A 24,888-nucleotide genomic window follows, 5' to 3' on the forward strand; every position below is an offset into this window, starting at 1 on the left:
TCATAATTGCATTGCCACAGGATAGGTTACTTTAATTTACTACCTATGAGTGCTGGGGGATGGAGCCAACCATTACCCAGGTATGATGTGCATATGCATGCATGGCAACAGCAGCCAGTGCAACATACCCTTATTCCATAACTAGGCACTTCTATATCTGTTGACACAAAGTGGTTAATTTTTCCCAGTGCTTAGTGGATGAGGTGAGCTTTGTTGACTCCAGTCATCCAATCATGTGTAGCAATAAAGTTGTGTTTTTTTATTTACCTTTTGCATGGCTGGGTATACGTTCCTGAGTGAAATATCAACACATGATCACAAATTCCCTTGCAACATGCAGATTCCCCTGCAAAGTGAACAGCTTTGCTTTTGGTAAATCGACCCCAGTGCAATGTTGGTGTATCTATTATTTGCATACATTGATTTAAAGCATTAGGTTCTTTAATATGATTACAGACAGGTTTTGGTAGGAATATGACATCACCATAACGTCATTGAGAGGGTAATGTGCTGTTTTTCATTGGTGTTACTTCTGTATAATTGTTGATTGGTGAGCTGTTTGAGTTATGCAAGTCACTTTGCTTGATGAAGGAACCCCTGTGGTTTTGAAATGTTGCAGTTCTTTGTATGACATGCTGATTTTGCATCAATAAAGACAATTTGGTTGCAGATGACTGAGGTATGGAAGAAATCTATTCCCATTCTATTTTGACAGAAGCATAATTAAGAAGTGATCACGGTCAGGTATCATTTTCTCACAGTGCTACTGTTAAAAGAGGAGTTTCTGACTTAAGGTGGAGGGCCACCCTGGGAAAAAAATCCCACCAAAAATCCTTGAAAAATTTAAAAAAAAAACATTTGGAAAAAAAATAATTTATGCTTACCTAAACCCTTGTTGCTATGCAGTCTACCTAATCTGCCTCTTCCTATTCCGCGGCGTGTTCTTCTCCTCGGTGAGTGGCCCCGTTGTCTTCTGGGAACTGTGTGTGTTCCCAGAACACCACGGGGCCATTCACAGATCGCCGCGCCGCTCGCGTGTGCACAGTAGGAAACTGGCAGTGGAGTCGCAAGGCTCCACTGCCTGTTTCCCTTACCTAGGATGGCGGTGCCAGGACCCGAGAGCTGAGGGACGGGTCGGCCTCGAGCGGCCGACATCGCGGGCACCCAGTACAGGTAAGTCTACTTATTTAAAGTCAGCAGCTACAGTGTTTGTAGCTGCTGAGTTTAATTATTTTTTTTAGCAGGCCGGAATCCAGCTTTAAAGCGGTTCACCCTAGAAACAAAAAAATAAATGTTAGCAGCTACAAATAGTGTAGCTGCTGACTTTGAATAATAGAACACTTACTTTTCCAAAGATCCAGCGTGGTCCTCACCTGAGCAAGCTCTTTGGACATTTTCGTGTCCAGGAGCCACCATTTTTACTGTGGGAAGCCAGCTGTGACTCCTTGCAGCCTCACAGGTAGCATCCTGCGCTGCATTTTGTTAATAGTCCCAAAACTTTCTTGCTCCTGCAATGTGTCCCAGAAAGCTGGGGGGGGACATGGGGGGGGGGGTAAACTTCCACTTGGATTACTGCAGAAATTCAACTGAAAATGGAAGTAGTTACCTGTCAAAACCAGGTACCTGCTCCCCCCCCAAAAAAATGATGTGCCAAAATGTAAAAAAGGAAGGGGGAGGCATCAAGACAAGCAGAGCATCCCCTTTTGAGTGAAGGTCGGCTCTAAGCTGTAACTTTGTAATAAATCTGTCTCACTGCTCCTGTTTAGCATTGCCTTGCTGTGTGATAGAATTGACAAATGTCCCTCATCATCATATTCATGGGCATTCAAAAGTCAGTTGTTGGGGCAACAAATTAGTTGGTGGTGTCTCCCTTAGCTCCCTCAGCAACAAACATCAAGTGTTAGCAGCACAACATCAATAATGAAAATAAAAAGGATTGAAGACTTGCCCAGTCAGTGTTTCTGAACACTACGGGTCCCTTTCTAAAGGTGCAGATGGATGTTTTGCAACCTGGGTGCTCAGAGATCTTCTGGCTGGGAGAGAGTGCAGTCCTGTGAAGGGAAGAGACAGAAATATACAGCAGCTACAGGAACCAAAGATTTTCATTTTTTCCCTACAATTGGGGGGGGGGGCATGAGCACTTAGGGGGCATCTGCCACACATGCCGAGTGCCCCATTGTCATGTCTGTATGTCTGAACTACTGTATATGTGATTTTCTGTCATGTGGTATTAAACATGTTGCGTCAGAGGCATCACATCCACTCTTTAACCCATTCTTGCCCAGACCCAGGGGTAGTGACCTTTACTTAACAGCATACCAGGAGTACTATCCTACACTCTCTTCCATGTGAGGATGCCTGTGAGGTCATCCATCCTAGCTTAACAGATACCTGTTGACAGTCCTCTGCACATCTGTTTCAGACACCAATTTTGCCCCTTGAGGGCAAGTTTCATTTTCAAGAGCTGTCCCCATATAGAGGTTGGGAGAATGAGGAGAGTCCACTCCAGGATGTCTTTTAACAGTTTACTGAACAAAAAGTTGCAGAGATATTTGTCTCTGCATCTCTGGACAGCTTTAAAATAGAATTTTGAAGTCCAGGGCTCACATAAAAAAATAAAAAAAATAAAGAATTATTGTAAAAATTGTAAAATCAGGTTTACAAATATGGAATAATTTTGTACAGCAAGGATTTCTACATTGTTTTTACACAGTAGGAAACTAAAGCAGCAATTACATTTTTCAGACAAGCTCTGGAATCTATTTAGTCCTGGTTTTCACTGTTGGAACAACATCCAGACAAAGTGCGCCTGTATTAAACAAACTGCAGGCATCTTGCAGATACAAGCATATGACAACATTTATATGTATTGTTGCAAACATATTCAGAAACTTACATTTCCTGTAACTGCTGCAAATGTATGCTAATCAACTCCCTCTACCTTTGAATCATGTTTTATAGATAACCATACTGAGGCACAAATGCCAAAAGTCATTCTCTCAGCATGTGCTCAGTCAAGGTTATCCTTAGGACATTGCCACAATAGAGGCAAGTTAAAAGGAGACCCGTTATGACAGAAACATGGAGGCTTCCACTGCTGAACTTTCATGCTAGCCAAAAACAAATATGCAGACAAGGATTTAAAACTGACTTTTCTGGATCAACACGCAACCAGCTCTTTCAGAATAAGATAAGCAACATCAGTCACCATATTTCTTTCACGGCAGGTGTATTCTTTAATTTGACCGAATAATATACAGTGCTGTAAAATTCTTTAAAAAATCTGCCTTATTCAGTGACAGTTTTGAAATTTTTAAAGTAATCTTTACAGGTCAAAGCTTCGTGAGTGCCAGTATATTTATAAATGTGGGTTTTCCCCATGTCTGAACATTGTAGCTGCACAATTCTTGCATATTTTCAAGTTAACTTGTGACTGTGTAATAATTGTAAGAATCATAACTGAGTAGATCACTTACCAGAATTTTCCAGATCCATTGTGCAAACCATTACTGAATCAACAGGTATACTATATATACAGTAATCGTCTGTATATATGTTTTCAAATATAAATTTGATTCCTATTATGTCTTGCCTACCAGCTAAAATATTACATTAGTATGATCATACTTTTCTTTAAAATATTCCCTTCTTTGGACATAGTACTAATTATATGACATGTGAACAAATATCTGAATTACTTGATTGGGTAGACTGAGAAATATAGGTCAACCTAATTTTTGTCTCCAGTTTCTTCTTTATTTTCCCCATGTTTCTGCAAAGGAGATATATGGTATATCATATTCTAGGAGAGTGTGGGGAACGTATTTTAAATCATTAATAGTGCAAAGTTCTTGTGAACCACAGATGGATTGATGCCTATAATGTGAATTCTCAAATCTTAATCAGCTGCACACACTAACCACGTTTCATACCGTGTATGTGATCAAAGTGAAATAAATAAATGTGTATGCACTAGAAAAATAGGTAAATGCTTGATAAAAAATAAAATCAAAATAAGATAGATATATGTAATATATACAATATAAATAAGCAATAAACAATGTCAATCGCCTGTGAAAAAAGTGACTAAAATATACAACTGAATATATAAATAAATAAATGGCAGCATGCAACATGCGCAAATGTGAAAAATACAGGTGCTACTTATATAAATAAAGTGTCCAATAATTCAGTCCAAATCAATTCATAAAGATATATATGAATCAAAGTGCAAAAAATAGTGTCCAAAAAGTAGGCATTCCTCATGCTCTTCTTAAAAGATGTGCAAATTATGGCATGCTTCAGTGCCCTCCAGTGACCCCAATGGTTAATGTGCTCACCTTTGAGCGTGTGACACAGTGGTTAAACAGTGTCTGAACACGCATTAGAGCCACTCCAGGGCTCATACAGGGTTTGCTGGTAAATTTCTCTGTACCTCGCTCAAATGGTGACATATATGAAAAAAAGGAGACTACATAGCATAATACCGCCAGGGAATTTATTGTAAAGCCATAAAACCAATTCCCTCCAGGAGGGTACTCACATTGTTTAGGTGCGTAAGTGCACCATCCTATCCAGAGTATGGAATACTGGAATACAGGTGAATCCTATGGCATGCGGTGCGGTCCCACATTTAACAAGAAGGTCCTTTAGTTAAAAATCAATAGAGTAGAGTGGGAAAGGTTCTGCAACATGGATCATGGTCTTAGTGATAGTGGCAAAGATTCTGCAATAGTGATATGTATGACAGTCTAGCAAATCAGATCAGATTTCAGACAAAGATGTATCAAAAGACAGAGTTGAGGCTCAATAGATAAAAAGGTTTAGCCTCACAAAAGTAAGTCTCATATCTGAGAGTAAGGTAAGGTGTTGCACAAAACATGTCTTTGTGAATATTTTTTTTTCCTAACAATACATTTTAATAGGTTACCCTCAAGTATGCCTGATAGTCTCAGATCTTCCAATAAGACAAAGGCTGTTTGGGCTGGAAATGTTCAGCAGTTAGTCCAGTTACATGCACTTCCATTTATGGTGGCATGGAAAGCAATTGATATGCTTACTTTGGCCAGTCGTGTCTAGCCAAATGATATATTAACCTAATTCTGAGTATTGACTAAGCTATAAAACAAAAGAAAAACAACCTGGTGCACAAGGCACGGTATAACCCCTCATGATTTTAAATGACGGACCAAATGTTTAGTAAAAAATATATATTTTTATTATTCACAGTGTGATATATTGTTGAAATAACATACAAGTATCAAAAACATTAGTTATAAGATAGTAAATATTAAAAACATAATAGACATGAAACTTAGCTGCCCTATACAAACATTCTGGGCTAGCAGAGATCAATGCCTGAAATGACGCCTGACATGTTCCGGACGAAGACGTCCTTCAGAGGCTTAATGTCACTTCGTTTTATCTTTTATCTTTCTACAATGTAAATATGATAAAGATTAGTACAACAGAAAGAAAGTTGCCTATTAGAGTTACACTTTAAACATGGTCTTACACAGGGCTTTTTTTTCTCAGACAATAGGTGCAGGAACTCCCCCTTTCCAAGTCACCCCTTTTCTCCATCCCTACCCATCTCCGAGCCCCTTCCCTTGGTTCCATCCCCTACCCACCTTCCAGTACCGCCCCTTTTAGACAATACAGAACCAAGTATCATTTTGTGTTGCTAAGTAATTTGTATGGAATTTGGTAATGATATCAAGAAAAGCAATAAAATAGATCCCCTGCAGCCAGCAACAATAGATCCCCCTAACAGCAATGGAGCAACCCACAACAAAATCCCCCCCCCCCCCAGCAACAATACACTCCCAGCAGCATCAACAGATCTCCACACAGCCAGCATTAATAGACTCTCCGGCAGCCATCAACAATAGACCCCTCCCCCCAACAGTAGATCTCTTTCAGCAACAACTGTCCCCCCAGCAACATAAGACCCACCCCCAGCAACAATAGGTCCCCCACCAGCAACAATAGACCTCCTTAGCAACAATAGACCCACCCTACAAAAATATATCCCCTCCAGCTAGAATAGATCCCCCAGCAGTGAGCATCAATACCCTGCAGCACACCCCAGCACCCCTTACCATTACATTACAGTCAGTCCAGGAGGTGCCGGAACTGCGTTCCCCCGCGTTCCCGCTGAAAAAAAGCCCTGGTTTTACATGCTAAACCAAAACTCATGAAAGCAGGTTGAGCGTACTTACATAAGCAGATCAACCAACACCAGACACATGAGAGAGGATTGAATGGGTGTATGTATGCCTCCGGGCTCCGCGGGCTAGCAGAGCCACTCAGAGATGGGAAGGAGGGGGCGTGCTGTCCACTCAAAAGCCGCACAATGTCGGAAGTGGGAGAGTAAGAACCACTGCAACCACTGCAGGAGCACCCAGCCAGTGATGAATAGTTCAATCAGCAGATTTACAGACATCTACAGACATTGTGTTATATATCTATAGTGGCCGGTCAGCCATTGCTGATTGAATACATTGTCATTTCGAAGAGGGAGATGGGCGGAGCCTAGCGGAGCAGACATGCATTGTTAGAGCTCCGCACCGCTGAGGAGAGAAGAGAAGGACAAAGCGGAGCCTGCAGGCTGAAAAGGTATCCATTTGAACCTTTTTGCCCCAGGGAACAAACTGTGAAAGTTTGGGCAGGAAATATGGTACTGGGAGGAAACCGTGGCAGAAATAAAAATCACCTCACAAAGAGCTCACAGGCACTCACTGCAACTAAAGCAGCTCCAGTCACCTCACAAGATACAGCATCAGGGCGCTCTCACAGAAAGAAAATGTCACAGCAAGACTCTCCATTTGAGTCAGATACAGAACAAATCCTCTCACAAACTTCTCCACAAGCCTCCTCAGCATCCCCAGTAATATTATTACAATTTGAAAAGATGCTTCATAAGGCTTTAAAACAAACCTCAGACCAAATAACAAAAAGCCTAACCAAAGAAATAAGAGAGCTGGGAAACCGCACCGCAGCCTTAGAAATAAAAATGGATGAAATTAAAATTACAACCCAAGTAAACATAACAGAATTGGAACAATTAAAAGAAGAGAATTTAATACTTCAAACTAAGCTCGAAGATTACGAAAATAGAGCCAGACGTTCAAACTTGCGCATAAGGGGAATACCTGAAACTGTGACAGACCTGCAATCTACTATTACTGCTCTATTACAAGAACTAAAGCCAGATATCCCAATTGAACGTTTAGAACTGGACAGAGTACACAGAGCCCTCACAGCCAAAAAGAAAGATGGACCCCCACATGATATAATCACAAGATTTCATTATTACAGAACGAAAGAACAAATACTAATTGCTGCAAGAGAAAAAAAGGAACTTAATTTTCAAGGACACAATTATCAAATTTTTGCTGACCTATCCCAACTTACTATTACTAAAAGACGATCCATGAAACCCCAACTAATGGAACTGCAACGCCACAACATTATGTATCAATGGGGCTTCCCCTTTTCAGTCAGATTTAACTACCAAGGTACAATTTACAGAAACAGATCAGCAGATGAACTACAACAAACCCTTTTAAAATTAAATCTGACAGAACCCACAAGCAGCAACACTCCCACACGCAGAAGAATGGCATCATCTTCACCTTCAGGCAGCACTCAGAAAATTTCAGAACAAAATGGGAATCATCATTCTCACAAAAGAGGCCGTTATGCCACATCATCCATGGACCAAGAAGATTCAATGGACTGACATCCTAATTCCTGATATCTCTTCATTTATTATACTAAGAGATGGTTCTCTATAAAAAAAACCTGTATTTATAACTGAATGTAACTGTATTCTGATAGTCACACACTGTGTGGGATCATGTTACATTCCAGTTATATTTCTTATTACTTCTGATTCATATAGCCTTAGAATATATAAGTGAAATAAGGAAATTCTTGTTCAGTTATATATTATCAGGTAATAACAATAGATTTATTACTTTTTAGGACAAATATGTTCAATAATCCAGAAGTAATGGAAGCTTTTTCTTTCTTTTCTTAAAACAAATATATTATTACCTAACTAGTTCCTAGAATTATGTTTTTGTTTATTCTAATCTGAAGCAATACAACCTCAATTTTATGAGTTAACATATCTAAACAGTTACATATGAATAAAATATGTAATTGTTTACTCTAAAAGGGTTAAAATCCCAAAATAATTCAAACTATCTTCATCAATACCAAAATTATTAACAGTACCTTTCTAACTGAATTATTTAGCCTAGGGCAAGACTAACCATATACAACCACCCTGGAATAAATAATTTCAACAAAAACTATATTCTGCACTCCAATTAATGAAACATCATTTTGATGTCTTTTGACATAGCACTTCTCTCCTGTAAGCGGAAGATCCGTGTACCCCCATTAGCCCTCCTCATTCTCCCAACCATATTATGTGGGAGTGTGACGAAGGCACTTATTTCCCTGAGAGAGATATTTATTCTCTTTCATGGGTAAATTGTGATTACTTGCAAAAAATAATTTATACAATGTATCATCTAATCTCATATGTTTTTTGTTTACTCTTTACTCCAGAATTCACTGGTTTCTTTTCTATCTATTCATCTCTTCAGTCCACACAGGTTAATCTGCGCAGTCAGCTCTGCATAACAAAATGTAAGTCAAAACTATTTGATCTGTTGCCATGGCACCACTGAATATACTTTCCCTGAATGTTCAGGGAATAAATGTCCCTCAAAAAAGGACCAAAGCCTTCCGTACTTTCCATAACAAGAAGGCTCACATAGTATGCCTCCAAGAAACACACTTCACCAAAGATTCTACTCCAAAATATATTTCTCCTTTTTATCAACAAATTTACACGGCTTCTGCATTTCACCGATCCACACCATTCACCTTATCATCAGAAATTAAAGACCCAGAAGGTAGATACCTGATACTCATGGGTTATATAATGGATACAGCAATCACGGTGATTTCCTACTACGCTCCTAACAAACAACCTACACCATTCCTCTCACATATATTACAAGTGATTAATACACACAAAATAGGAACAGTGATAATGTGTGGGGATTCGAACCAGGTCCTCCTCCCATTTCTAGATAAATCACCTTTTACAACATCCAAAATAACCTCTAGATTACCTTTTTCTCAACTTCTTTCCAAATACAATCTGGTAGATTCGTGGAGAGAAAGTAACCCAATGAAAAAGAAATTCACTTATTTCTCGCACCCTCATCAAACCTTCACCAGAATAGATCATATTTTTCTAACAATAGGAATGATACCAGAAATTATTGCATCAGATATAATTCCGATTCCGTGGTCTGACCATAATGCAGTATACACTACTATAGCCTCAGCCATACCAAAAGCGCATGACCCAATGTGGTACTTACCGGACATAATGCTCAAACACCCACTACATCAGATGGCCATTGAACAAGCTTTAAAGGAATACATATCAATTAATAATACAACAGACATCTCCCCAATAACACTGTGGGAAGCTCATAAGCCTGTCTTGCGTGGTACAATACAAAGACAAATGGCACTATTTAAACAGGAACGCAAAAATCTAGCAAAAAAACTAGAACTCAATTTTAATGCAGCCTACATATCATTTCAAGATAATCCATCTCAGAGTACAAAATCTCATCTGGAAAAATCTAGATTGGAATACGATCTATGTCTCACTGAGTCAGTTGATAAATCCCTCAAATGCTCCAAACACAATTTCTACATGAATACAAACAAACCAGGTACATATTTGGCTCGGGCATTAAATTCAACTAACAAATCTTTCAAACCAATACGTTTGAAATTATCAAAAAATGTTTACACTTGTAATCCAGTTAAAATAGTCCATAAATTTCACTCACATCTCGCAACTTTATACAAGACAAACAATGAATTTAATCCTACAGAGGCTGAATCCTTCTTCTCAAAAATAACCTTACCTGAGTTATCTCAGAATCAAAAAAGCAGTTTGGATGAGCCTATAACTATAGATGAAGTTGCTAACGCCATAAAAGACCTAAAACTTAACAAAAGACCAGGCCCAGACGGCTACTCGGCTTTATACTATAAAACATTCTCAGAAATACTCTCTCCCATTCTCACTGAAACTTTTAACAAACTTCTAGATGGACATTCTTTTCGACAAGAAACACTAATGGCAATTGTTTGTATGATCCCAAAACCCCTTTCTGATGATACTTCCTGTGTGAATTATCAGCCTATCTCTCTGTTAAACCTCGATATTAAATTATTAGCAAAAATAATAGCAAAATGCCTCAATAGCATTATAGGAAAATTAATACATAGAGATCAAGTAGGCTTCATGCCAAATAGACAGGCAGGCGATAATATACGCAGGGCAGTGTTATTGGCACATATTGCTAAAAAACGGAAAATCCCTTTATGTTTTCTATCTCTCGATATTTAAGAGGGCACAGTATCCTGGCAATATATGCAATATTCATTACAAAAATGGGGTTTTGGACCCCACTTTTTAACATGGATCAAAGCATTATATAATAAACCCAAAGCCTATATAAAATATGCTGGATACAAATCTGAAGCCTTTAATATCGAAAGAGGTACCTGACAGGGTTGCCCATTATCTCCCTTATTATTTGCCCTTATACTCGAACCCATGGCCCAATACATCAGAACAAACCAAACTATAACTGGCATTGAAGTAGGAGGTATTACACACAAATTATGTATATTTGCAGACGATATATTACTTTTTCTATCATCACCACAGGTCTCCGGTCCTAACTTAATACCAGCTCTTGATGGATTTGCAGCCCTATCCGGCCTTATGATTAATCCTAAGAAATGCCTAGTGCTTAATATTTCACTCATAAACATGGAATTGATCCCGGCTAGGGCTGCACTCCCATTCACATGGGCAGAAAAATCAATCCCATATCTTGGAATTCATTTAACAGCATCTCATTCTGACTTATTCTCAACCAATTATCCTCCTGTATTAAGACAGATCACAAATCTAATAAAACAATGGTCGCAACTTCCTTTATCCGGGATAGGGAAGATTAATGCAATCAAAATGACTATTCTACCCAAATTGCTTTATCTATTCAGAGTCCTCCCTATTCCAATTCCTTCCTATTTTTTGAGAATAGTACAAAAAAGAGCAACTTCGTTTATATGGAGCTCTTCTAAACCACGTATACCTATACACACACTACATCTTCCCAAAAATAAAGGAGGCCTGGGATACCCTAATTTTACTAACTACTACAGAGCAGCACATTTGGCCAGTCAGTCCAAATACCATGCAAAACAGGAAATCCCATTATGGGTATTTATAGAGGCTTCAGAAAATGACCCTCTATTAATATCAAATTTATTATGGCTTGATCCTAAAGACCGCTTTAAAATTCATAATCCCATAACTAAACACTTCTTATCTCTCTGGGATAAACTAAAAACCAAATATCAGTTACAATCTCCACACAATCCTCTCCTTTCTTTTATCAGAAATCCGGCCTTTTATCCGGCATGGATCTACCCAAATTCTTTTAAAGCTTGGACAACATCAGGCATTCAGACACTAAATGACTTCATAGCATCTAAATCATTCCTTTCATTCCCATCGCTTAGAGAAAAATATGATCTACCAAACTCTGAGATATTTAGATATCTCCAAATCAAAAATTTCTATACACCATTCCTAAAGGGGGATACACCATTATCCCAATTATCCATTTTTTAATCAATCTGTACAAAAGATCCATTTGCTAAAGGTACAGTTTCATCACTTTATAATCAATTATATGGAGTAGCAAATCTTAATAGACTCTCTTACATTCAGAGGTGGGAGGAGGACCTGGGACGAACTTTAGAAGACACGGACTGGTCTAACATATGGCTCACATCTAAGTCATCTTCACCCAACATCTTAGCACTGGATACAAATTATAAAGTCCTAACTCGCTGGTACCTTGTACCCGCTAGAGTGGCAAAATATTCACCTAATACCTCAGCTCTTTGTTTTCGAGGATGCCCAGAAATAGGCACATATTTACACATATGGTGGACGTGCCCAGTAATCCAAACCTTCTGGAAGGAAGTCTTCGTGATTGCATCTAAAATATTTAAAAAAATAATACAACCAGATCCATATTTAACTTTACTTAATCTAAAACCGGAATGGTTAACACTCTCTCAATTCAAACTTATGATCCAACTAATAACGGCTGCAAAACAAACAGTGGCCAAGGCATGGAAATCTCCTACATTGGTACTAGCAGAAACAATTCACAGAATGAATAATACAATGTCCCATGCTAAGATGGCAGCCATCGATCAAAATCAAATTCCAAAATTTGAAAAACTTTGGCATCCTTGGATAAAACAACAGTTCCTGTCAAACTTCAATGACTCTGTCCTGTTGCCATGGTAACAGATTAAATGACTTACAGAGACACCCATTCCAAGGCTTCAAAGAGAACTAAAAAGAATAATAAACTGACGAGCGGGACAACCTTGTGGACCATACCTCTACCTTTCAACCCTTTTTCTTCTTTCTCTTTCCTTTTCTCCACCTTACAATTAAAGCTCATTATCAGAATTTATTTGACCTATATACACTCTACTTGTAAACAATATGTATAGTAGGTATAAATCATTTAAATACCTACAAAAGTAACTAAGGAAATGATATATATCTTTAATTTAGGTTTACGTGAACCCAATGTTTAATATTTGAAATTTCATGATATTTACCTATATAAACCCTACTGTAAAACAATGAGCTTACTTTATAGATCCTTGTAAACTTACTTTATGTATCTTTATAACATTGTATACTCAATAAACTTCTTTTGACAAGGAATACATTGTCATTTCAACAATATATCACACTGTGAATAATAAAAATATATATTTTTTACTAAACATTTGGTCCGTCATTTAAAATCCTGAGGGGTTATACTATGTCTTGTGAACCAGGTTGTTTTATTGCTGACATATTGGATCAGGCCGACCAAATGTTCATGCACACACTGCCAATCCCTACCATATTAATTAAACTATAAAACAAAAAGGAGTGAAACTCTTGCTCATAGCACCAGATTCATGTTCTTTCTCCAGCTGGGGGCAAAGAATAGAAGCTAACAACTGAAAGTTTGACACAGCCAAAAGCACCGTTTATTTGTGCTTTTTTTCTGCCCAGATTTCTTATAACTGTTTCCATTTTTAACTTTACAGTTGACCTTTTCATGAAATCAATACTTTGAAGCAAATAGATATTTCCTGAAACTGGATATTGGACAAATACACACTGCATTTAAAAATAAAAAAATAAATAAAAATAAATATATATACCGGTATATATATATATATATATATATATATATATATATATATATATATATATATATGTATATATATATGTATATATATATATATGTATATATATATATATACATATATATATATGTATATATATATATATACATATATATATAGTTGTGCTCATAAGTTTACATACCCTGGCAGAAATTATGATTTCTTGGCCGTTTTTCAGAGAATATGAATGATTACACTTTTCTTTCACTCACTGTAAAGTTAAGAATGGAAACAGTTTATATATCTATCTATACATATATATATATATATATATATATATATATATATATATATATTTATATACTCATACAGTATCTCACAAAAGTGAGTACACCCCTCACATTTTTGTAAATAGTTTATTATATCTTTTCATGTGACAACGCTAAGGAAATGACACTTTGCACAATGTAAAGTAGTGAGTGTACAGCTTGTATAACAGTGTAAATTTGCTGTCCTCTGAAAATAACTCAACACACAGTTACTGCGGCAGGTTGGTACGGCTGTGCAAATTGCCGTAGCTATACGTCGCTCCTTTAAGATGTCATAGCAGGTGTGCACCGGGCACCCGCAATCGCTTGTGAAAGAATGGGAACGGGGATGTGTGTATGTAAACACACAAATCCCAGTTCTCTCAGGGGAGAGGAGACAGATTGTGTGTTCCTACTAAGTAGGAACACGGATCGGTCTCCTCCTCCAGGTAGTCCAATCCCTCTACAGTTAGAACTCACCTAGAGAACACAGTTAACCCCATGATCGCTCCCTAGTGTTAACCCCTTCCCTGCCAGTGACATTTATTCAGTAATCAGTGGCTATTTTTAGCTCTGATCGCTGTATAAATGTCAATGGTCCCAAGATAGTGTCAAAAGTGTCCGATCTGTCCGCCGCAATGTCGCAGTCCTGATAAAAATCACAGATCACTGCCATTGCTAGTAAAAAAATAAATAATAATAAAAATTACAAATATATCCCCTATTTTGTAGATGCTATAACTTTTGCGCAAACCAATATACACTTATTGCAATTTTTTTTACCAAAAATACGTAGAAGAATACATATCGGCCTAAAATGATGAAGAAATGTGTTTTTTTTTAAATTTTTTGGGGGGATATTTATTAAGTACTATTAACCATATGCCGACCAGCCGCCGCAGTTGTACTGCAGCAGAATGGCACAGCTGGGCAAAACGACATTATGTAACGTCGTTTCACCCTGTGGCCAATAGGGGGCACACGCGCCCCCGCTTGCCCCCTGAGCCGATGCGAGTGCCCGGCAGTCTCGATCGCTGAGACACGGAGAGGGGAGAAGTGACAGATTGTCTGTTCATACAGAGTATGAACAGCGATCTGTTATCTTCCCTGCACAGTCCCCATCCCCCTTCAGTTAGAACACACACTAGGACACACTTAAAGTGGTGTTCCGGCCGAAATTATACTTTTTAAATAAAAATACCCCTATTATACGCAAGCTTAATGTATTCTAGTAAAGTTAGTCTGTAAACTAAGGTCTGTTTTGTTAGTTTATAGCAGTAGTTTGTTATTTTATAAACTTACAGCAGGCCGTGGCCATCTTAAGTGTGGGCATCTGAAGCCAGACTGTATTTCTTCCTGGATCTCATCCTTGCAGATCTTGCACATGCTCAGTGCAGCACAAGCAGTGTAATAGTTTTCAGGTCAGGTTTCCATAGCAACGGCAGTGTCAGAGGAAGTTGCTGCCCCTTCCCAGAAGGCATTGCAAACAGGAAATGATGCGATAGGCCACGGCCAGGGAGGAGGAAGTGAAAAATGAATACAGCAGATATACAGTAGGTGCTGAGAAAAAAAATTTAAAAATATCCAATTCGTTTACAGTGCACAGTTTAGTGAGGGATGCTGAAGAGTTGTAAAAGTGAGTGGAACTCCACTTTAACTGCCCCCTAGTGTTAACCCCTTCACTGCCAGTGACATTTTATAGTAATCAATGCATTTTTAATCACACTGATCGCTGTATTAATGCCAATGGTCCCAAAAATGTGTCAAAATTGTACGACATGTCCGCCATAATGTCGCAGTCACAATAAAAGTCGCAGATCACCGCCATTACTAGTAAAAAAAAAAAATAATAAAAATGCTATAAATCTATCCCCTATTTTGTAGACGCTATAAATTTTGCGCAAACCAATCAATATACCCTTATTGTGATTTTTTTTTACCAAAAATATGTAGAAGAATACATATTGGCCCAAACTGAGGACATTTTTTTTTATATATAAATTTTTGGGGGATATTTATTATAGCAAAAAGTAAAAAATAATGCGTTTTTTTCAAAATTGTCTTTTTTTTTTTTGTTTATAGCGCAAAAAATTAAAAATTGCAGAGGTGATCAAATACCACCAAAATAAAGCTCTATCTGTGGGAAAAAAGGACGTCAATTTTGTTTGGGTGCAACGTTGCACGACCGCACAATTGTCAGTTAAAGCGACGCAGTGCCGAATCGCAAAAAGTGCTCTGGTCAGGAAGGGGGTAGAATCTTCCGGGGCTGAAGCGGTTAATATATCAAATATTGTGTTTTTTTCAAAATTGTCGCTCTGTTTTTTGTTTATAGTGCAAAAAATAAAAACTGCAGAGGTGATCAAATACCACCAAAAGAAAGCTCTATTTGTGGGGAAAAAAAGGACATAATTATTGTTTGGATATAACGTTGCATGACCGCGCAATTGTCAGTTAAAGCAATGCAGTGCCGCATCGCAAAAAATGGTCTGGTCAGGAAGGGGGCAAATCCTTTCGGAGCTAAAGTGGTTAATGTCTAAACCGCTGGCAACAAAGGTGAGTACACCCCTAAGTGAAAATGTCCAAATTGGGCCTGAGGTGTCAATATTTTGTGTGGCCACAATTATTTTCCAGCACTGCCTTAACCCTCTTGGGCATGGAGTTCACCAGAGCTTCACAGGTTGCCACTGGAGTCCTCTTCTACTCCTCCATGATGACATCACAGACAGGGTGGTTGTTAGAGACAGTGGTTTTAGCCCTTCAATGCTCTATCCAATTTAAAAAAAGTTTTGCTCGTAGTTATAACTTTAATCTTTTTGTATGAAGATACATGGAGTTAATTGGATCCTGTCTAAATTGGCCCTAGAATGTGTATATATAAATGTGAGTTTAGTGACCTTAGATTGTAAGCTCCTTGAGGGCAGGGACTGATGTGATTGTACAATATATATGTGTAAAGTACTGCGTAAGTATAGGTGTAAAGTGCTATGTAAATATAGGTGTAAAGTACTGCGTGAAATTAAAGGAGGGAATCCGGGGCCAAGGCTGAAAAAAATGAATGAATCATCCATATCTAAGGACTGATGAGCTGCAATATACCGTAGTATATTTTTGTTCTTATGATTAGATACCCTTTAAGAGATTGGCCCCTCCTCCTTAGCAAATATATAATCTTGCCTTTGCCTTGCAATTGGAAAAGGACTTGACTAATAGCTGTTATCTAGCAATCAGCCATGTAAATTAAAGTAATTACTAATTCCAGACAGCAAGCAGGCTGACTTTTTTTTTATTAATTTCACTAAGAAACTTAAATGCTTTATAAAGTTGTTTCACTACCAGCATGATATTCATTTGAGCTCTTTTATTCAGGTCATGTATGGCGGATCACTTCAATCTTATTAGTATTGCCTCTAAGCAGATTAATCTTTTCAACTGAAGTTTCAGGTGACAAATATGACCACTTTATTAGGTTTCATTTTCTGTACCACTGAAGCAATTAGATTAAGTCTTTGCCATTTAATCAGCATTTATGCAATAAAAATAGTATTGACTTTTACTAGATTTGTGTGCTAATTACTGAAAAAATGTTTTTTTTTCCTCCTGTTATATCTTTACCTTCGTAATCCTAAAGGTACCTACAGACTTGTAATGGTCTGCACAGGAGCTTACTGATTTCATCATTATTTAAACAAATATATTTCTGTTCCCTTGAGATAACAGTAGTTCCAGAGGTGTCTGCTGGGCTTTTGCATAGCCCTGTGCTGAATTGTATGCAGGCTGGATTTTCATTAAAGTCAAATTATAATGTATTTTGAGTGAATTTATTAAAATTTAAATAAATAAATAAATATTAATAATTTAATTTTTTATAACTGTTTGTATGACACCAGATTCCCCCATCCACACAAGCGGGGGGGATGTTCTGACTGTCCCTTTTGACAGAAGTTGATCTACTGACTACTGTCAAACAGGGAGGGCCTCACACAGATTGAAATTAGTCTGGTTCCTGCTGAACCGAATTTAAACACCTTTAGTACTGAGCTTTGTGATAAGGGATCAGTCACTAATCTGATGACTCGTTCAGCTGGAGCTATTGTGAACAACATGAATCTTACAAACATTGTGGCTACCAGAACATGCACAGCATATGAAAAGGAGACTACAACTCCACCAACTGGCAGGTTATATATTTTACATTTACTTGACTAACTATACCTGAATATAATATGCAAGGATTACTGGTTACATACCACTTACGTTTTGTACATAAGGGAAATTCTGATGCTATATATCAGCATCTGAACCTGAATATGTTCACCATTAATGAACCAAAACTGTCCATAAAATGGGAAATTAAAGTTTGGACACAACTGCTTTCTTTCAGTTGTCTGACACAGCCCTACCTTCAGATGCACCCTATATGTTTGTGCAAATTAAATACACCTGTTTTTTTCATAGCAGCGTTTATGGTTACATTAGTACATAATTAATGTAGCATATTCATAGTATGTACTACCACTCCGGCAAGCCACCATACAATAATTGCTAAAGCAAGTGAATTACCATATTATACCACATGTAAGAACTTAATCATGTATGTGTGTGCATCTTCAGCGCCTTTATCTTTTCATGCATGTATCTAGGCTTTTAGAAGCATTTACAAGCCCAGGAATAATGTACAGTGATAAGGGATAGATTTTCCAATAGGAAGGGTAGGCTCATGCCCATAGGTGCTACTCTGGGAAGGGTGCCTGTATTCCCAGCAACTGGGCCCCAGCCTGTGCAGCACTCTTTTTTAAGCAAGCCTGTGGAATACTAATGCCAAAGTCCCCGGAAAAATAAATTTTTTAACGTATATAATGACAGATGTATTGTTGAATCAATAGCCCCATATAAGATAATAGATAGATAATATGTAAACATAGCTGGGGTTCTTTAGGGGTATACATGTGTTGAAATGGTAAATCTGTCTATCGCTCCAGCTCCAATACCTACAGACCAATTGTTATGTTGTCAGATGGTCACTTTTTTTTTTCTCCAACACTCTGTAACAATGACCAAGGAAAAGGAGTATATGGGATGTTGCTTGGGGTGTGGCCTATTTATGGGTGGAAAATTAGGTGCCAGGCTTGATGAGTTGGATGCCACTAACTAATGAGTGTGCAGGCTGAGGAGAGGTCCATCCAGGCCCAAAGCACACTGTAGAAATAGGAAGAGATTGCCCAGCTGCCGCACACCTCAGCCAGCCTGAGTAGTTAGCAGCATTAGCTGGGGACGTGGCTAAGATGAATCAAGCTAAAGCTGCTTTTACCTGCTAAAAACTTGGGGTGGGTGAGGTGTGCGGTGGCCGGGCTATCTCTTCCAATTTCAGCAGCCAGATTTCCTGTGCCTATAGGCTTCCAAGATATAAATCTGACCCTAACAGTGATTCAGGTTGCCTCTTACTGCTACAGTAGAGACCACAGCACACATTCCAAAAATGTGGATATTTCTGAACCCCCTGCACCTATAGTTGCTACCAGGGCTTTTTTTCTCAGAAAATAGGTACAGGAACGCTAACACGACCATTTCAAAAAACCCCTCCCCCCGCACCCTCCAAACCATATCAAATAGTAGGTGTGGTCAAATGACACTAACAGTGGGAGGTCTTAAAAGAGTGCATTACAAACAGAGTGCAGTGTACGGGGGTGCGCTGCATACAGATCAGAACAGAAGTGCAGACAGAAGTGCAGAGTTCAGCCTTCTTCCACTTTTGCTTACCTCTGCAATCCCCATCCACATTTAACTTTCACCCCTTTTCAGCTCTGACCTCTACATGCAATACCCCTCCCCACTTTTCTACCCCCCATCTTCTTCCCACCTCCTTAAAAGCTGCACCATCTTCCACATGTCTTACTTTTGTTTCTGTATTAGGCTGAAGCACCCAGTCGGCTTTAGTACCTGCCCACACACTGTAGATGCCTCCACCTCTCTCACTTGTGGGGAGATTATCAAGTGGAGGTGTCGGCATCTGCACTGCACCCCAGGCACCTGAATCTCCCTTGTCCCCATTCTGCATTCAGTGGAGGCCACTCAGGAGAACAGATCTGTGGGAGCCATTGGGAGACAAGCTGTCACTTGTAAACACAGGAGCCGGACTTCTGAGTTTACAATTGATAGTGGTGAGCAGGGAGCAGAGGGCCTGAGCCAGAGGTGGTGGAACTTAGTTCCACCGAGTTTCAGCTGAAAAAAAGCCCTGGTTGCTACACATTTTCATGCAGAAAAAGGCAACACTTATGAATACTATCAAGCCACAGGTCTAACTGGCCAATAGTATTTTCTGTATGCAGATTATGGCAATGCAAATAGTTTTTATTAGAAGAAGAAGATGATATTGTTTTGTTACATGAATGGAAAATAACTTGCTGAAACAAAAATCCTGCTGCACATACTATTGGATGGCAAAACAGTATATGTGACTGACTTTATAGGCAACTACTTTATGTATTGTTCTTTAAACACTTGTATTCATTGTTATATTTTGCTCCACTATATTGCACTGTGCATGCTTACAGTTCAAACATTTCATATTGTTGACCTCTTTTATATTTTTCAGTGTGTGGACAGTAGAAACTCAATGCACGTTATTGAATGCTTCGATAACAGAAACCTTCAACTGCTCTTTTAGCTGTGGTCCAGACTGCTGGAAAATCTCACAGTACCCCTGTCTACAGGTCCATGTAAACCTGACCTTATCGGGACAGAAAGTTCTTCTGTACCACAATGAGGAAACTTTGAAAGTAAATACCGAGGTAGGAGTGAACACTTTTGAGTTCTGTAATTTTCCGGCATAGATATAATATTCTCTGATGTACAGAAAACAGAATTTGTGATACAATTTTGGCTTTGCCTAGAGACAAAAACGTGGAAGATGCAACAGATCAAAAATTTAGACATGTTTTTGGTAATGTGGCATGATTCAGAGTTTGTATTCTTAACTAACAGAACTGATGTTTACATGTGAAATATTCCAACACGTGTTTGCTTAGTGTATTTAAAGCTTGCACTGAAATTCTGATTTGGCCACTACATGTACATTTTTTTCCGAAAGCCCTATTTCCTCTATAACTAACCCTGAGTATTAGTTTTTGCAGTAGTACAGCATTTAGGGTATATGAATGTGAACATAGAATTGTAACTTTGTGCCTGCAAATGGAAAAGTCCTTAAAGTGGACCTTTAGTATTTTTTCATCTTTCCATCTATTAAATCTTCGGACCTTGTTGTTTTAACTTTGGATAGTAAACATATTTTTTTCTACCAGTAAAAACCTTATACAGCCCACTTCCTATTTCTTGTTTGGTCATTAGCCTAGGCTTATGACATCATGCACAGCTCTCTCCCACTCTCCTGAGAGTTTGCCAGGAAGGGAAGGTGTGAGTCATAAGAGGGCCAATGAGAGCTGCAGAGCTGGAGGTGTGTGTCTGTGCAAATCCAGGAAGTGAACAGACAGCAGCTTCAGCTGCCCACAGGTAAAATGGTTGCAGCCAGACTCAGTGGAGGGAGATTTCTGTATCATATTTGGCAAGTACAGAATCACAGTATATATAAAATAATATGTAAAGTGGTTGAAAGGAAGCTTCAGAATGGCAAATATGTTTTTATTACAAGTTATGTGAGCAGACTGCAGTTCCTCTTTAACATTAGAGCAATATGAGGCCCCACTCCACCAATCTGTAAAAAGTCAGTTCCTTTAATGAGATACATTTTTGTTTCAATACCGAAGTGAAAAGATAAATAAGAGCTGCGCTCTGATCTCCACTTTTCTAAATACTTATATTCATGCATCAACAGTATAGCTGCAATTGTGAGGTCTACAACCAAAAGAAACCACTACGCACCTTAATGCGTTTCACCACGAATGGCTTGATCACATGATTGCAGCTATACTGTTGATCAGGGATCTCCAAACTATGGCCCTCCAGCTGTTGCAGAACTACACGTCCCATGAGGCATTGAAGGACTCTGACATTTAGAGATATGACTAGGCATGATGGGAATTGTAGTTCTCGAACAACTGGAGGGCCGTAGTTTGAAGACCCCTGCTGTTGATGCTTGAATAAAAGTACATGAAAGAGTGGAGATCAGAAAATTGCTTTTATTTATCTATTTTCTACAATGATCAGCCAGGACAGGTTTATTTAAGCTGACAACCTGTTTATCTATGGACAGGTGAAAGCATCGGGTCTAGAATGGTGCTGTGGGCTCAGCATGTTTCAACTATAAAGTTACTGAAGTATTACAAATTGGCAGAGGTTGACTTGATATTAGCAATTTGGCCAAACTAGCATTTAGGCGCTGAGCACGTGGATGGCTGGGACCGAATTTCTTTTTACGGTTCAGCAACTGGGGTGGGGAAATTGGCCTGCTAAAATCAATTGGTGGTGTACTGCTAGCAGATTGGCTGCAAGTACTTGGGACACCTATTGCTATACCTTCATTCCTCTCAGTGCAGGTTTTTGAGAGGACTGGAGGTGTAGTAAGGTTGGAGATCCCAGATGAGGAGCAAGGAGAAGTCTGCCTTTTTCTTTGATGTGAGTCTTTCAAGTGATGTTGCCAATGGACTGCATGGGAGGTCGTCATATGTCTGGTCAAATATGTGGTGCCCAAGCGGCTGCTATTCTGGCCACGCTCATGGCTGCCCTTAAGCTGCCCCCTAGTGGACATCCTGCCTCCTCCTCCTCACTTTCCTTCTCTCTTCTCTCAGGCACCCAAGTACAGTCAGTGACCTCATCATCCCCTCCCTCCTCGTCACTGGAGCAAACTTGGCAGTATGCTGCAGCTGGGGAAACATGACTGCCAGTTTCTTGTCCTTCTGTGGCACCCCCTCTCTCTAGGCTCCCCTTACTCCCTTCCTCAACCTGGGAACCAACATCGGAGCCTTCAAACCGCTGCGTATTCTCTAGTAGCATGTACCTGACACTGTGGTCGAATAATTCTGGGGACTCCTTCATGCATGATGGTGGGGCTACAGAAGGAGGGACTGTGGACAAGGAGCTGGTGGAATAGGCTGCTTTGGCAGCTGCGTTGGAAGGCAAACTACTCTGAGCCTGGGTGACGGAGGATGAGGATGGCTTTGTTATCCACTCCACCAACTCTTCTGCATGTTGTGGTTCAATAACACGGCCAGCAGCAGAAAAAAAGGAAAAGCGTGCCCCACGGTCACATGCAAAGGATGTCCATGACCACCACTGTTGACTGTAGACACAGAGGCTGCTTGCCCTCTTTTAGTGTCCTGTGAGCGTCTGACTCTCCTCGATGGCCTTCTGGACATGATGTATTTTTTGTTTTGCAACACCACACTACACTGTATTAGATACTGTGTACACACTGCCTGAAGTGTATTAGAAACTGTACAACGGCTGCACTGTATTGTATACTGTGTACACCACCAGAAGTATAGTAGAAACTGTACACACATTATTAGATACCGTGTACACCACCAGAAAAGTAGTATAAACTGTACACACTGTATTAGATACTGTTTACACTGCCTGCACTGTATTAGAAACTGTACAACGGCTGAACTGTATTGTGTACACCACCAGAAGTGTATTAGAAACTGTAAACACTGTATAAGATACTGTGTACACTGCCTGAAGTGTATTAGAAACAGTACATCACCGAATGCACTGTAGATATAGGCTACACTGGATGCAGAGTGTATATACGAGACTGTATATATATTAACACTGCCTGCACTGACTGAATATCGAGTAAACACTGAATATATAGTCTATGGTAAATGCATATATATATGTAGCACTAACTCTCGGTGGAGCTGGTGGTTTAAAGCGGGCTGTTACCTTCACTCTTGACACCTCTGTTTCACCGGCACCGGGTCTAGGGTCCCGTTGAGTTTACCTCTGGACGATGTAGACACCAACACTTGAGTAGATTTTTTCAATGCTTTAATGAACAAATAATAAAGGAAGTAGCAGGAAAGAGGCAGAAGGAAAGTTGCAGGGAAGCTCAAATACTTTTCCTTAGTATTCCTTAGAACATTTTCTGGAATTGAACACTTGCGGTTGAATGGTTGAATGCGTTCCCCCTTGTGGGACCCAATCTTTGCCCGCCTGGATAGGCCTCTCTCACTTGCCTAGCAGCCAGTATGCAACATGAACAAAAGTCTCTGCCACAGACTTGTTTGGAATAAAACCCGTACGATCCTCTGCCACAGGATGTATTGGTTTGCAATGAATGTCAAACACAGTACTTGAACCTTTAAGCCAATCCGGCAGTAGTATGCAGTAAGATTACTTCAGGATACGTCTTCCAACCGAGTCACCAGGCCCCTCTCCAGACCAGCACTCTGCATGATCCTTCCATGACGGGTCCTCCCCTGGGATCTTCTCGGTTGTCCAGCTTTTTCACTCAGGATAGGCAGCTCAGGACCATTCCTCTGCTGCTGTGGTAGGCCCCAGACAGGCTTCTGGGCCCACCCACATGCTGCAGCGACGTGGGCCTCCGGAACGGAGGACCACGAGGTGGTACTCTTAACGCATACCTGTCGGCCAGGAGGGCCAGCAGGTGGCTGAAAAAAAAACCCCTAAACATGGCATCTGTCCCATAAATACCCTCTCCCAGAATGCAACTCGGAGGACCACCTCCACTGAGTTGTCTCTGGGACAGAGGAGCACTCATACGCTTCAACACGTTGCTTTTCCAACACCAGCTGATGGTGACAACGACACCCACCGGCACAGTGTGGAACCACATGCCAAGCTGGAACAGAGGAAAATCTAACTTCCTCTAACAACTAAACCACAAGATTAACCTATCAGCGGTAGATTAAAAAATCTAAAATGTAAAAGAAGGCAAGAAGCACCAATCTAAGTACAGTATCATAAAGACTTTAATTTAAAATATATAAAAACAACAGCCAAATGGCTACTCACAAGGACAGGATAAATACAGGCAAGGACATATAATGGGTCCAGGGACGTCAGATAACGTCTTTCAATGCTTCCGCATGTTCTTCAGATCTGAAGAAAATGCGGAAGCATTGAAACGCGTCATCTGACACGTCCATACGTCACTTCCGCCCTTTGGTTCCTGGAACATTGTTTGCGCTCCACGCCGGTTTCCATCCGGTTCCTGCTTCCTGCTACGGCCCTGGCTCTCCATGTCCCATTAGATGCTGGCTCTCTTTGCGGACACCCGGACCCCTCCATCTTCCTTGCAGTTCAGCACCCATAGCAGAGACCTCAC

At 39.6% G+C, this 24,888-nt stretch overlaps 1 protein-coding gene across 6 annotated transcripts in view; it reads left to right on the top strand.

The window, feature by feature from the left end:
• Positions 1-24,888, top strand: part of KCNMB2 (potassium calcium-activated channel subfamily M regulatory beta subunit 2) — an 846,546-nt gene that overhangs the window by 682,028 nt on the left and 139,630 nt on the right. For all 6 annotated transcript variants that reach the window (XM_073626249.1, XM_073626251.1, XM_073626250.1 and 3 more), the window contains one exon: positions 20,236-20,431. In XM_073626249.1, coding sequence (XP_073482350.1) covers positions 20,236-20,431 — 196 coding nt within the window. The remainder of the gene's footprint in view (positions 1-20,235; positions 20,432-24,888) is intronic.

The sequence above is a fragment of the Aquarana catesbeiana genome, linkage group LG04 (genome assembly GCF_042186555.1).
Source record: "Aquarana catesbeiana isolate 2022-GZ linkage group LG04, ASM4218655v1, whole genome shotgun sequence".
Lineage (NCBI taxonomy): Eukaryota > Metazoa > Chordata > Amphibia > Anura > Ranidae > Aquarana > Aquarana catesbeiana.